The following is a 13067-nucleotide window of genomic DNA, read 5'->3' as shown; positions in this document are numbered from 1 at the left end:
TACCAAGCATATGAGGGGGATACTTCTTTAGTGCGTGCACTGTGTACAGGTGCACACCTGAGGGTCAACAGCAGGGATGCCCAACCAGGACTACTCACCAGAATGACTGAGCAGGTGTTAAAACCACACGTCTGGACCCACCCAGAGACATGCTAAACTCAGTCATGTGTGTTTCTCTAATGTTTCTCCAGTTGATTATAATGTGCATTCCTGGATGAAACCACTGAATTAATGGCTTTAAGTTAAGACCAGGGGTGGAGGGTCTATACAGCATACACAGTTACCAATGGGGACAAGAGGCAGCATTTATTTTAGGGATTAAAAGAGCAGGCAAAAGAGTAGCTCTATAGCTTTCTAGTAGAGCTAGTTACTTAAATCTTCTCTGGCTTTCTCATCTGTTAAGTGAGATAATAATGTAAAACTTATATGGTTATTTTGATTATTGGATCAGATAAAGCAATTAAAGGATTAAGCCTAGCATACAGTGTTTAATAAATGTTAGCTGTTGATTTATCACTATTTTTATTGGTAGGATAAATTAGATAAAATGAAAAAAAAATTAGATAAAATGGCAGGCATGAAGGAGAAACCCTTAAAACCACAGCCTCTGGGTAATGGTTAAAAGCAGGTAATTTGTGGTCATAAGGCCTGGGTTCAAACTGAAGTTCCACTATCAATGATATCTTGGGCAATTAAAAAAAATGCTTTGCCACTATTTTCTCATCTGAAAAAAAATTTAAAAGGGTAAAAAGAGATAATACACGTAAAATATGTAGGATGCTGTCTGGCACATAGTCGGTCCTCAGTACATTATTATTCTAATAAGACTGTAACTCATTCAGTGATTATTCACAAGCACCCTTGGCAGGTCTATTAGTGAAATTCATGCCAAACTGCTAACCTTCCTGGACAATTCAAGTATAGTTTCTCTGCTGTAAAGAGGGCCTACTACCATAGAGCCTGTTTTCTTTCATTTTCTCTGAGCAAAGGTTAGGAACTCACGGGACTGAAGTTCAAGTCTGATTCTGTCACAAAGTAACAAGCTGTGTGACTCTGACCAAGGTACTATTTCTGAACTACAGTGAAAAGGCGAGTGGCATCTAAAAGAATGAGGATTATTAATTACAAGGATCAAAATTTGAGGAAGTTTCTTTCTTGCTAAAGAATCAATACAACAAGTCTATTATTAAAACACAAACATGAGCTGATGAAAGCTTATCATCATAGGATCAGTAATCAATCTGAATGACCACACAATTTGGTATAAATCTGATTTTAAATAACTGTGAAATTGCCTGTCACCTAAAACACTTGGCAAGGTTTTGTATTTTTAGCCTCTCTGAGATCCTGATTAATATAAAATTGTTATATTGCACTGTGGTTTTTTTTTATATTTCTCCCAAATATTCATTTCCTGATGTGGTGAAAATGCCTGGAAAGCAATATGATCAAAGGATCATTCATCAAAAAACTAGTAGCCAGAGAACTCAAAGCAATCTCTTTAAAAGGATTTTTACAGTGAAAGTGTTTCTGATTAATAAAAAAACAAATTCATATTAACCAACAATGTGATCAAATAATCTCCAAAACTCTACAGGTCTAGCTGAGTATATGAATGACAGTTTCCATGATCATGTATGACAGCAAATGTCTACTATATTTTCCTCAGCTTACCTCAGAGCTGCTCCCCTGAAGAAGAAGAGATTTGGTTTTATGCTGACTTTCACTAATCCCTTTTGTAGAATGATTCTCCCCTTTGGGTTCATCCGGATTAACTTTCTTTATAAACTGATGGGCAACATCCAATACACTGGATAATATTTGAGATTTTGCCTATAAGTAAACAAAATAGGAATAAAAAGCCTAATATGTCAGCTTAACTAATTTAGATATATTAAATCCTGTTTTCATTATTCTATGACTAATAAAATTCAATGCATTTTATTTAGTATTTAAAAATACAAATTGCCATTTACATCAACCATATAATAGTGACAGCTGCCATCTACTGAAGGGCTAGTTTGAGCTCATACTATCCTAAGTATCTTAAAAACATGTCATTTAATCCTCAACTCTAAAGCATAACTATTTTTATCATTGTTTTAGGGATAAAGAAAGGAAAGTTTTGAGGGTTTAAATAACTTGCCCTTGGTCACATGGTGAGTGGGTGGCAGAGCTGGGAAGTGACCCCAGGTGTGTATAATTCTAATGACTCCTAGCCTTTCCACTATATCGACCCTAAATAGGTAGGTGTGCTATTTTGCGCACATCACCGCTAAAGAACTAAATATAATCTAGCGGGAGCCTGAATAAGCCGTAATGAGTATTTTGTTGGTGATAAAACATCTTTAGAAGGTATCAACTACTCAAAAGTGCATATCCAGAAGTGCCCTAGCAAACTCCAAGTTGTTCTTCTCGCCATGCCTTTGCTCATGAGTTTCACTTACCAAGAAGGCCCTCCCTCCTCTATTATCTTCTTTGCTGGGCACACTCCTACCTCTCCTTCTAGATTCACCCCAAGTTACTCCCATGGGTCCAGGCACCTCTCCCTGCCGCCCTCCCACAGATGCATGAGGCGCCCATTCTCTGCACCCTCTTTCTACACTGAGGAGATCCCTACCAGCCCACACAGTATTGATTTTATATCATCTTTTGATGTCTGTCTACACCATAAAAGTTCACAGAAGGAAAACGTCATGTCTTCTTCAATCTTTGTGTGGTTACCACAGTGCCTGGTAAATAGCATATGGCAAAATAACATAAAAATAAGGTGTTGGGGGAGGGAGAGGGAGAATTACAGAATTAAAATAAATAACTGGGAAACAAGAATTCAAAAAGCCTTTTCAAGTGCCTTCAGAGTAGCCGGAAAAGAACAGGCAAATCTCAGGAAGGCCCTATTTTCTAAAGGACTTCCCATCAGCAATAAGCCTGGTTTGCCCAAGGAGACCCTGCAGGATTCTGGATCCCATCTGAGCTTGAACCAAACAAACTCCAGAGGGAAGATGCAGACACTTTGGAGACTCTCTGAAAACCTGACATTAGGAACACAAGTAATAGGTCTTACTTCTTAGCAAATGTTCTCAAGATAGAGGAAAACTTCAGCAGGGATCAGAAATGATTATTTTATACTCTCCCATGAAAATGTGCCTATTTTAAAATTTTCATCTAGCTACCTATTTAAATAGCTAAGACTACTTTCCAGTTATGATCTTTAGTAAATCTATTAAGATTCACTGCAATCTGATTCTGGAATAAATCAGTGAACACCAAATTAACTAGTGTTACTTCATACTGAATTAATAAATTTATCTATGAAAAGTGACTAAAGTGACCTATGCACACATATTGCTGTCCATATACAAACCTATGGCATCTGCTCCAAATTTTCCCAAAGAGCATCAAAAAGCCTTTACAGACCTAAGCAGTCCTTATTTTTAAAAGAAATTCATATTTATAATACAAAATTGTTGTCTAGACTCATTATACTGTGCATTAGATCTCCATGGCTTATTTACCACTTGTTGCAAGTGTGTACCCTTAAACATCAGTCTTATCCCCTTCGTGGCCCCATCCCCTGTAAACACCATTTTGCTGTTTTTTATGAGTCTGACATTTTGGATTCCACATATAAGGGATATCATACAGTATTTGTCTTTCTCTGTCTGACATATCTCACTTAGCATAATGTGTTCAAGGTCGATCCATGTTGTCACAAATGGCAAGAGGATATCCTCTTTCTCATGGCTGAATGATATTTCATTGTGCATATATACCACATCTTTTTTATCCATTCACCTATTGATGGGCATTTAGGTTGTTTCCATATCTTAGATATTGTGAATGATGCTATATAGGAGTGTATCTATCTCTTCAAAATCCTGTTTTAATTTCCTTTGGCTATATATCCAGAACTGGAACTGCTGAATCGTATGGTAGATCTATTTTTAATTTCTTGAGGAAACTCCATATTATTTTCCATAGTGGCTGCACCAATTTACATCCCCACCAACAGTGTACGAGGGTTCCCTTTCCACTACATCCTTGCCAGCACCTGTTGTTTTCTTGAGGACATTACTTGGTTTGGGGTTAGTGGAGATTATAAAGAGACACAAAGGAACATTTGGGGGGTGATAGAAATACTGTGTATTTATTTATACTGAAGGTTACACAAGTGTATTGTAATGTATTTTCAGAACTAATCAACCTGCACACTTCAAAGGAGTGCATTTTACACAAAAATGTGAACATACTTATCATTGCTGAACTTAAAAATGGTTAAGATGGTTATGTTTACATTTTTTGTATTTTACCACAATTTTTAAACAATGTGGACACAGAAATAATGTGTGATTTTATTGTTCATAAATTAAACCTGAATAAACTTGATTTATCAAGAAAAAAAAGGAAATTAAGCCAATGGTAATGTTTCATTTTTCCAGAAACATCTGCATTTTAACAAATATTTTTTTAAGAGAAGTAATCCAATTTAACCTGATTTTAAATTCCCTAGAATAAAGTACTATTGACTTCAAAGGTGGTTAAAATTTCTAGTTTATATTTTATATTTTTAAAAATATCAAAAAACAATAGTATTTTATATAAAATTATCAAGATAGAATTAACATTCAAATATATATATACATATTTAAATAGCACAGAACAAAGATTATTTCTGTCCTAAAATGAATCTTGCTATCAATGATTCTGTAATTTTTATAACAGTTTTAGGTAGCATATTAAGAGACCCTTAAATGGCCAAAAAAATGATTTTATTCTTAAATTAAATTTAGTGGGCTTCCCTGGTGGGGCAGTGGTTAAGAATCTGCCTGCCAATAGATACAAAATTAAAGAAATAGGAAAAAATTTTTTCCTTATGATGAGAACTCTTATGATTTACTCTCTTAACAACTTTCATATATAACATTGATATATACAACGACACGGGTTCGAGCCCTGGCCCGGGAAGATCCCACATGTCGCGGAGCAACTAAGTCCGTGCGCCACAACTACTGAGCCTGTGCTCAAGAGCCTGCAAGCCACAACTACTGAGTCCACATGCCACAACTACTGAAGCCTGAGCGTCTAGAACCCACGCTCTGCAACAAGAGAAGCCACGACAATGAGAAGCCAGCGCACCGCAAGGAAGAGTAGCCCCGGCACACCACAACCAGAGAAGGCCCGTGCTCAGCAACAAAGACCCAACACAGCCAAAAACAAAAACAAACAAATAAATAAATTTAGTGCTAAAAAATAAGATAAATATCATGAATAACTGATAAATTGGAACCCTATATCTAAATGTCTTAAGATTCCATTAATTCAACATAAATAAAATGCCAATAAATGTGAATTTTTTTTTCCCACGACATTTAAATATTACTCTTCTTGGTTGTTAGAGTATATATGTATACTCTATTTTTCTCATTCTTAAAAGAATTTTACAAGGAAAGTGAACAGAACTGTGATCCCCATTACTGTGGATACAAAACGCTGCGGCCTGAGTTAGAATCAAGGTCTTCCTTCTTCCAGCCTAATCCCTTTTCCCTACCAAATTATGTTAACACGGAAAATGTGGTTTACTTTTGACTTTCTACAACTTAAAATTATTCAATTGTATCTCTAATAATGGATATGAACATTGTTCCTTCCATTTAAAAAAACTATATATATCGTGAAATGTTTACCACAATAAGTTTAGTGAACATCCATTTCTCATATAGATACAAAATTAAATAGGAAAAAGAATTTTCCTTATAATGAGAACTCTTATGATTTACTCTCTTAACAATAGATTGTTGAGTTCTTGTTTTTAATTACATTTATTGTGCTTATTTATTTTCATGTTTGACCAAGCACTAGCACATTGAAGGGAGGAATAGAGATACTCCTTTCACTCATCTCACCGACATATTGCAGGAGAGAGGGGAATTGGAGGGCTACATGAACTTTGAGAAAACAAAACTTCTGAGCAACAAAGTTAAAAGTATTCTATAAGAGTAGAATTATACAACAAACTTAAGCCATCTATCCCCTAAGAGGTATAAAATTTAACAGAATCATTAAGATTAGAAATTCACCACAATACTATTACATGCTATTTTATAATACTTAAAAGTTCCTACATATGTGAAAAATATATCACTCATATGTTATTTTTAACAATGTTAATTCTTCCAATGATTGCAGAATATCTTTCCATTTGTTTGTGTCTTCTTCAATTTCTTTCAGCAATATTGTTAATAGTTTTCATGCACAGGACTTTCACCTCCTTGGTTAAATTTATTCCTAGATATTTTATTTTTTATTGCAATGGTAAATGAATTGTTTCCTTAATATCTCTCTCTTCTAATTTGTTGCTAGTGTATAGAAACACAACCTTTTTCATATTGATTGCAAATCTATGGTTTTTATTATTCTAATAGCTTTTCAATGAAGTCTTTATGGTTTTCTGTAAATAAAATCATGTCATCCACAAATAGTGACAGTTTAACTTCTTCCTTTCCAATTTAGATGCTTTTTATTTCTTTTTCTTACCTAATTGTTCTGGCTAGGACTTCCAATACTATATTAAATAAGAGTAGTAAGAGTGGGCATCATTGTCTTGTTCCTGATCTTAGAGGGATAGCTTTCAGGTTTTCATCATTGAGTATGATGTTAGCTGTGAATCTGTCATATATGGCCTTTATTACTTTGAAGTATATTACTTATCTACATATTTTATTGAGAGTTTTTATCATAAATGGGTGTTGAATATTGTCAAGTCCTTTTTCTGCATCTTTTGAGATGATTACTTGATTTTCTCCTTCATTTTATTAATGTGGTGTATCATGTTGATTGATTTGTGACTGTTGAATCATTTTTGCATCCCTGGAATAAATTCCACCTGATCATTGTGCATGATCCTTTAAATGTATTATATCTGGTTTGCTAATATTTTGTTGTGAATTTTCACATCTACGTTCATCAGAGATATTGGCCTGTAATTTTATTTTTTTGTGCTGTCCTTGTTTGGTTTTTGGTAACAAGGTAATGTTGGTCTTGTAAAATAAACATTCCCACCTCTTCAAATATTTGGAAGAGTTTGAGAAGGATAGGTATTAAACCTTCTCTGAATGTTTGGTAGAATTCACTCATGAAGCTGTCTAGGCCTGGACTTTTGCTTTTTGGAGGGTTTGTGATTACTGTTACAATCTCCTTACTAGTGATTGGTCTATTCAGATTTTCTATTTTTTCATGATTCAGTCTTGGAAGATTGTTTGATTCTAAGAATTTGTCCATTTCTGCTAGGTTGTCCTATTGTTGGTGTATATCTATTTGTAACATTCTCTTACGATCCTTTGTATTTCTGTAGTATCCATTGTAATTTTTAGTCTTTTGTTTCTAATTTTATTTATCTGAACCTCCTCTTTTCTTAGTGAATCTAGCTAAAAGTGTGTCAACTGTATCTTTTCAAAGAATGACCTCTGTTTAATTGATCTTTTCTATTGCCTAAAGTCTCTATTTCATTTATTTCCACTCTGATTTTTATTATTTCCTTTCTTCTACTGACTTTGGGCTTCATTTGTTCTTCTTTTCCTAGTTCCTTTAGGTGTAAGGTTAGAATGTTTGAGAGGTTTTTTGTTTCTCGAGTCAGGCCTGTAATGCTACAAACTTCTCTCATAGTACCACTTTTGCTGCATCCCATAGATTTTGGTAGGTTGTATTTTCATTTTTGTCTTCAGGTATTTTTTTATTTCTCCTTTGACTTCTTCATTGACCCAACAGTTGTTCATTGGCAAGCTGTTTAATCTTCATACATTTGTGACTTTTCCAGCTTTCTTCTTATAATTAATTTCTATTTTCATATCACTGTCATCAGAAAAGGTGCTTGACATGATTTCAATTGTCTTAAATTTATTGATATTTGTTTTGTGCCGAAACGTATGGTCTATTCTTGAGAAAGTTCCATGTGCATTTGAGAAGAATGTGTACTCTGCTGCAATTGGATGGAATGTTCTGTATAAATTTATCAAATTTGTCTGGTCTAATGTTTCATTTAAGGTTGCTGTTTCCTTGTTGACTTTCTGACTGGGATGATCTATTCACTGATGTAAGCAGGGTGTTAAAGTTCCCTACTATTAACTATTTTTGTGTTGCTGTCAATTCCTCCCTTTAGGTCTGTTAATAATTGCTTTATATATTTTGGTGCTCCTATGTTAGGTACAAATATATTAATAAATGTTATATATTCTTGATAAATTGTTCCCTTTATCATTATATAATGTCCACATTTGTCTCTTGTTACTTTTTTAGCTTGAGGTTTATTTTAACTGATATGAGTATGTTTACAATCACTTTCCTGTGGCTACCACTTTCTTAGAATATCATCTCCCATCCCTTTACTTTAAGCTTATGTCTGCTTTTAGAGCTGAGATGAGTCTCCATGAGGCAACATGGAGTTGGTTCTTGTTTTTTAATCCATCCAGCAATTCTGTGTCTTTTGACTGGTGAGTTCAATCTATTCACATTTAGGATGACTATTGACAGATGAGGACTTAGTACTGCCATTTTATCTTGTTTTCTGGTTTCTCTATATCTCCATTGTTTCTTTTTCCTTGTGTTTCTGTCTGCCACTTTACTTTGGTAGTTTCCTACAATGTTTTTCAGTTTCCTCTTGTTTTATATTTTATGCCTCTGCTCTAGATTTATGTTTTGTGGTTACCATGAGGTTTATATAAAAGTCTCATAGATAAAATAGTCCTTTTTCTGCTGATGGCATATTATCTTCATTTGCCTATTCAAGTTCCATTCTTGTCCTCTTCCCCTTTATATGTTTTTGTTATCTCAAATTATCCATTTTTATGTTGTGAGTTTGTAACCAAATTGAAGTGTCTATACTTATTTTTACTGCTTTTTCCTCTTTAACCTCTATGCTATAATTGTTTAACAACCTAATTAATTTATCATTTTTGGTAAGGCAGGTCTAATGGTGATGAACTTCCTCAGCTTTTGTTTGTCTGGTAAATGCTTTATTTCTCCTTCATATCTGAAAAATAACTTTGCTGGGTAGAGTATTCTTGGCTGACAGATTTTATCTTTCAATATTTTGAGAATGTCATTCCACTCTCTTCTGGCATGTAGAGTTTCTGCTGATAGCCTGATGGGGTTCCTTTGTAAGTTACTATCTTTTTTCTCCTGGTTGCCTTAGAAATTCTTTATCATTGCCTTTTGACAGTTCTAATATAATGTGTCTTAGAGAAGGTCTTTTTGCACTGAGATAATAATAATGTGTTCTCTTAATTTCCTGGACTGGTATCTCCAGATCCTTCAGATTTGGGAAGTTCTCAGCTATTATTTCTTTAAATAAACTCTCTGCTCCCTTCTCCCTTTCTTCTCCTTCTAGGATACCCATTATCCTTATGCTGCCTTTCCTAATGGAGCTGGATAGTTCTCATAGAATTTCTTCATTTTCAAAAGATCTTAGTTCTCTCTTCTCTTCTACCTGAATCACTTCTATATTTATATCTTTGAGTTCACTAATTCTTTTTTCCATATGGTCTCTATTTCCAGTGCTTTCTAATGCCTTCTTCATCTCATTTATTGAGTTCTTCAGCTCTAGATTTTGTTTGTTCTGTTTTTCAGTTTCGGTTTTGCTAAAGTATTCCCTCTGTTCATTAATTTTATTCCTGAGCTTACTTGAATGGTCTTTCTGAGTTTCCTTGTAACTCACTGACTTTCATCATGACAGCTATTTTGAATTCTCTATCAGTTAGATTGTATTATTCTATGACTTTAAGTTCGATTTCTAGAGAATTGTCACTTTCTTTTTGTGATACTGTGTTATCATGGTTTTTCATGGTGCTTGAGGAGTTGTTCCTCTGCCAGCGCATCTGAAGTAGCAAACACCTGTCTTATTTAGATAAAGCTTTATAGCTTTGATTCTAACAGTTAAACAAGTTGGTATATATTAAAAGCCTTTCTTTTGTTTTTCAGTAGGTGGCACTACAGCACAAGTTTTTGGTTTCTCTTACCTGAGCTGCCTCTGGCTATATTTGAGAATGGGCATTTCCCACCCTCCACTGCCTCTGTCAGAGGTGAACTCAGTATCCAAGTTGTCACTGTTTGGGTCTCCGGGGTTGCTGGTGCCTTGCTGTGCCAGTGTCACTGCTGTTGCTAGAATTGCCACTGGGGACAACAGGGTAGTGGACACCCCACCACATCCAAGGTCACCCGGATTGTGGGGAGAGTAGCATGGGTCAAGAGTACCCCTGCTGCATCTGGGGTTGTCAGGTTCAAGGATGCCACTGCCAAAGGTAGGGGGAGGCCAGAATCACAGGCACCCACCAAAGATGGAGGGACCACGGTTGTGGGCCCTTGCCTCCAGCACTGCTGCCTGGTCCCCTGTGACCATGGGTGCCACTGCAGTTGGGATTCTGGAGTTATGTGCTCTGCTACTGGGTTCTCTGGGGCTGTGGGATCACCTGCCATGGTCAGCAGGCTGGGATCATGGGTACCACCTCCAATGCTCCAACAGTTCTGCCTCTTCTTTGTGTTCCAGTCCACTCACTTCCAGATGTACAGATGTGTGGAACTCTCTGGCATCCTAGTGTGTTGGACAGAGGAAGCTTTGCTGAGTTATGGATGTTTTACTAGTTGTAGACTGAAGGAGAGAGACAGAGCATCTCATGTTACCATGATGTTGACATCACTCCAAGAGCAAACTGTTTATCCTTTTGAGATGATGTTTTCTTCCTTAACTAACCACAGCAAAAAAACCTCATGTCTTCTGGGTGCTCTTAGAACTCCCAGCTTACATCTATGCTGGAGCTTTGCTTTTCAGTGTGATCCATCCATATATCAACAGTATCATCGTCACCCGAAAGCTTGCTAAAAATATGAAATCTATGTCCCACTCAGACTCACTGAATCAGAATCTGCAGTTTAATATGTAATTTAACATACATTAAGGTTTGAGAATCACTATGTCAGAACACTTAGTCAGCTGTGTTACAGTTGTTTGAAAATATCTATCTTCTCTTTTGTGATGATGAATTCCTTGATTCCTTGAGAGGGGGCACCATGTCATATATATAAATGTGTACACACACATATATATATGAAATTCTCCTCCCTGCAGCCCTGTCCTTCATGCTTTGCAACTAGAACATTGTTTGATGCTGGTAAGTACTTGAGAAATATTGGTTGAATCTAATTTAACTGACTTACTGAGATAAAAATGACTAAAAATTCCATTTGAACATTCATTCCTTATACCCAAGCTGAGTCAATGTCAACACAGGCAAAATAAGTGGCACTATTAATAACAGCACAAAAGGGCAAATCATTTACCTCTCTAAGCCTAAGTGTTTACACCTGTAAAATGAAGACAATCTCTACCTTGCAGGGCTGTTGTGAATACATATCTTTTAAGAAAAACACCTAGCAGAGTGATGACATAAAGAAATGCATTCCAATGACTGCTATCATTTTATCTAGATCACGATAGCATACCATTTCTCTGTAAATAAGGTAAATAGTTTAAATATCCAGAAAATAGAATTCCTGCCAAATTCAATAGACCTCTGACGACGGTATAATGAAGAGGTCAGTAAATAATTCTATCACCATAAAACAAATGCTAAACTGGATAAATTTGTTAAAAACCATTTCAGAACTCTGGAAACCAACCAAAAGCAAACAAATTAAGAAATATTTATTCAAGAAAAACTACGCTGAAATTAATGAAGAACAGTAAAAGTGTAAGGCTTCCCTGCATGGGGCTACTCCTATATTAAATGTCCCTTCCCAAGTCTGCCAATTACTAAGGCAAGACTGGCCTTGCTGAACAGGGAGTGTGCCTGATTGCCAGGGGAGGACAGAGTCTTGAAGTTACATTGGCATTATCAGTGAACTAGAAAATTTGGTTATAAATGAATGGGGAAAAACTTCGGTTCTGACAGCCTGAGGTTTTGGTCCCAGTTGGGAAGAGCAGTGGACCAGACAAACACTTAATGGAATGATCCTGAAAATGAGATCTATATAAGCGCTGATTAAAAAATGGAAATCACAGAAAAAACCCAAGTGAAAATTCTTGAGTATGACTTATATAAACTAACAATAGATTTGAAATGAAAGGAAGAAGATTCAATCAACTTGAAGACAGACCAAGATAAATCATCTAAATTGAAAAGAAAAATGTAAAAGATTAAAGAAAAAGAACACAGCTTTAAAGACTTATGGGACAGCATCAAGCATCCAACATACATTTAGTGGGAATATCAGAGGGAGAGAAATGAGCATAAAAATTATAAGAAATGAGGGCCCCAAATATTCATATTTGATGAAAAATTATCACTTCAAAAATCCACAAAGCTCAACAGGTCCCAAGAAAGATAAACATAGAGAGATCCACACCAAAACATATCGTAATCAAATTACTGAAAGCCAAAGACAAATAGAAAAATTTGAAAGGAAAAAGGGAAAAATGACTCACTACATATAAGGCTACATCAGTATGAATAACAAGCTGATTTCACATCTGAAAAAATAGAGACCCGGAAGGTAATGGAATGATACAAAGTGCTGAGAGGAAAAACTGCCAAAGATAATTTTATAGTCAGAAAGAGGATCATTCATTTCTAGCATATCAGCCTTACAAGAAATACTAAAGAAAGGTTTTAAGGCTGAAAGGTATTAAATCTACCAGAAGAAAGATAGAGGCCTGGAAGCATAAATACATGAGTAAATAGAAAAGATGCTTAAGTATTTATTTTCTCTTTTATTTTCTTAATTTCTTTTAGAAGCATAAAATCATATATAGCAACATCATTAGCATTATCATTAACACTATGGCCTTACTGATTTTCTGCCTAGCTGTTCCATTAGAAATTTCAATACCTCCTTCTCAGAAATTAATGAAACAGCTAGGCAGAAAATCAGTAAGGCCATGGAAAACTTTAACGACATCAAGTAACTTGACCTAAATAACATTTAAAGAACCCTCAACCTCACAACATCAGATTATGAATTCTTTTCAAGATCACATGGAACATTCTCCAAGACAGACATATGCTCCACATAAAATAAGT

General features: G+C 35.4%; 1 protein-coding gene across 1 annotated transcript in view; it reads right to left on the bottom strand.

Moving 5' to 3' along the window:
* Positions 1 to 13067, bottom strand: part of ZBBX (zinc finger B-box domain containing) — a 148920-nt gene that overhangs the window by 53729 nt on the left and 82124 nt on the right. The window contains exon 9 of the mRNA XM_030864250.2: positions 1675 to 1833. Coding sequence (XP_030720110.1) covers positions 1675 to 1833 — 159 coding nt within the window. The remainder of the gene's footprint in view (positions 1 to 1674; positions 1834 to 13067) is intronic.

Source organism: Globicephala melas, chromosome 4, assembly GCF_963455315.2.
Source record: "Globicephala melas chromosome 4, mGloMel1.2, whole genome shotgun sequence".
NCBI classification, from domain to species: Eukaryota; Metazoa; Chordata; class Mammalia; order Artiodactyla; family Delphinidae; genus Globicephala; species Globicephala melas.
Note: the sequence above shows the minus strand (reverse complement) of the source record. Positions and strands in the feature narration are given on the sequence as shown.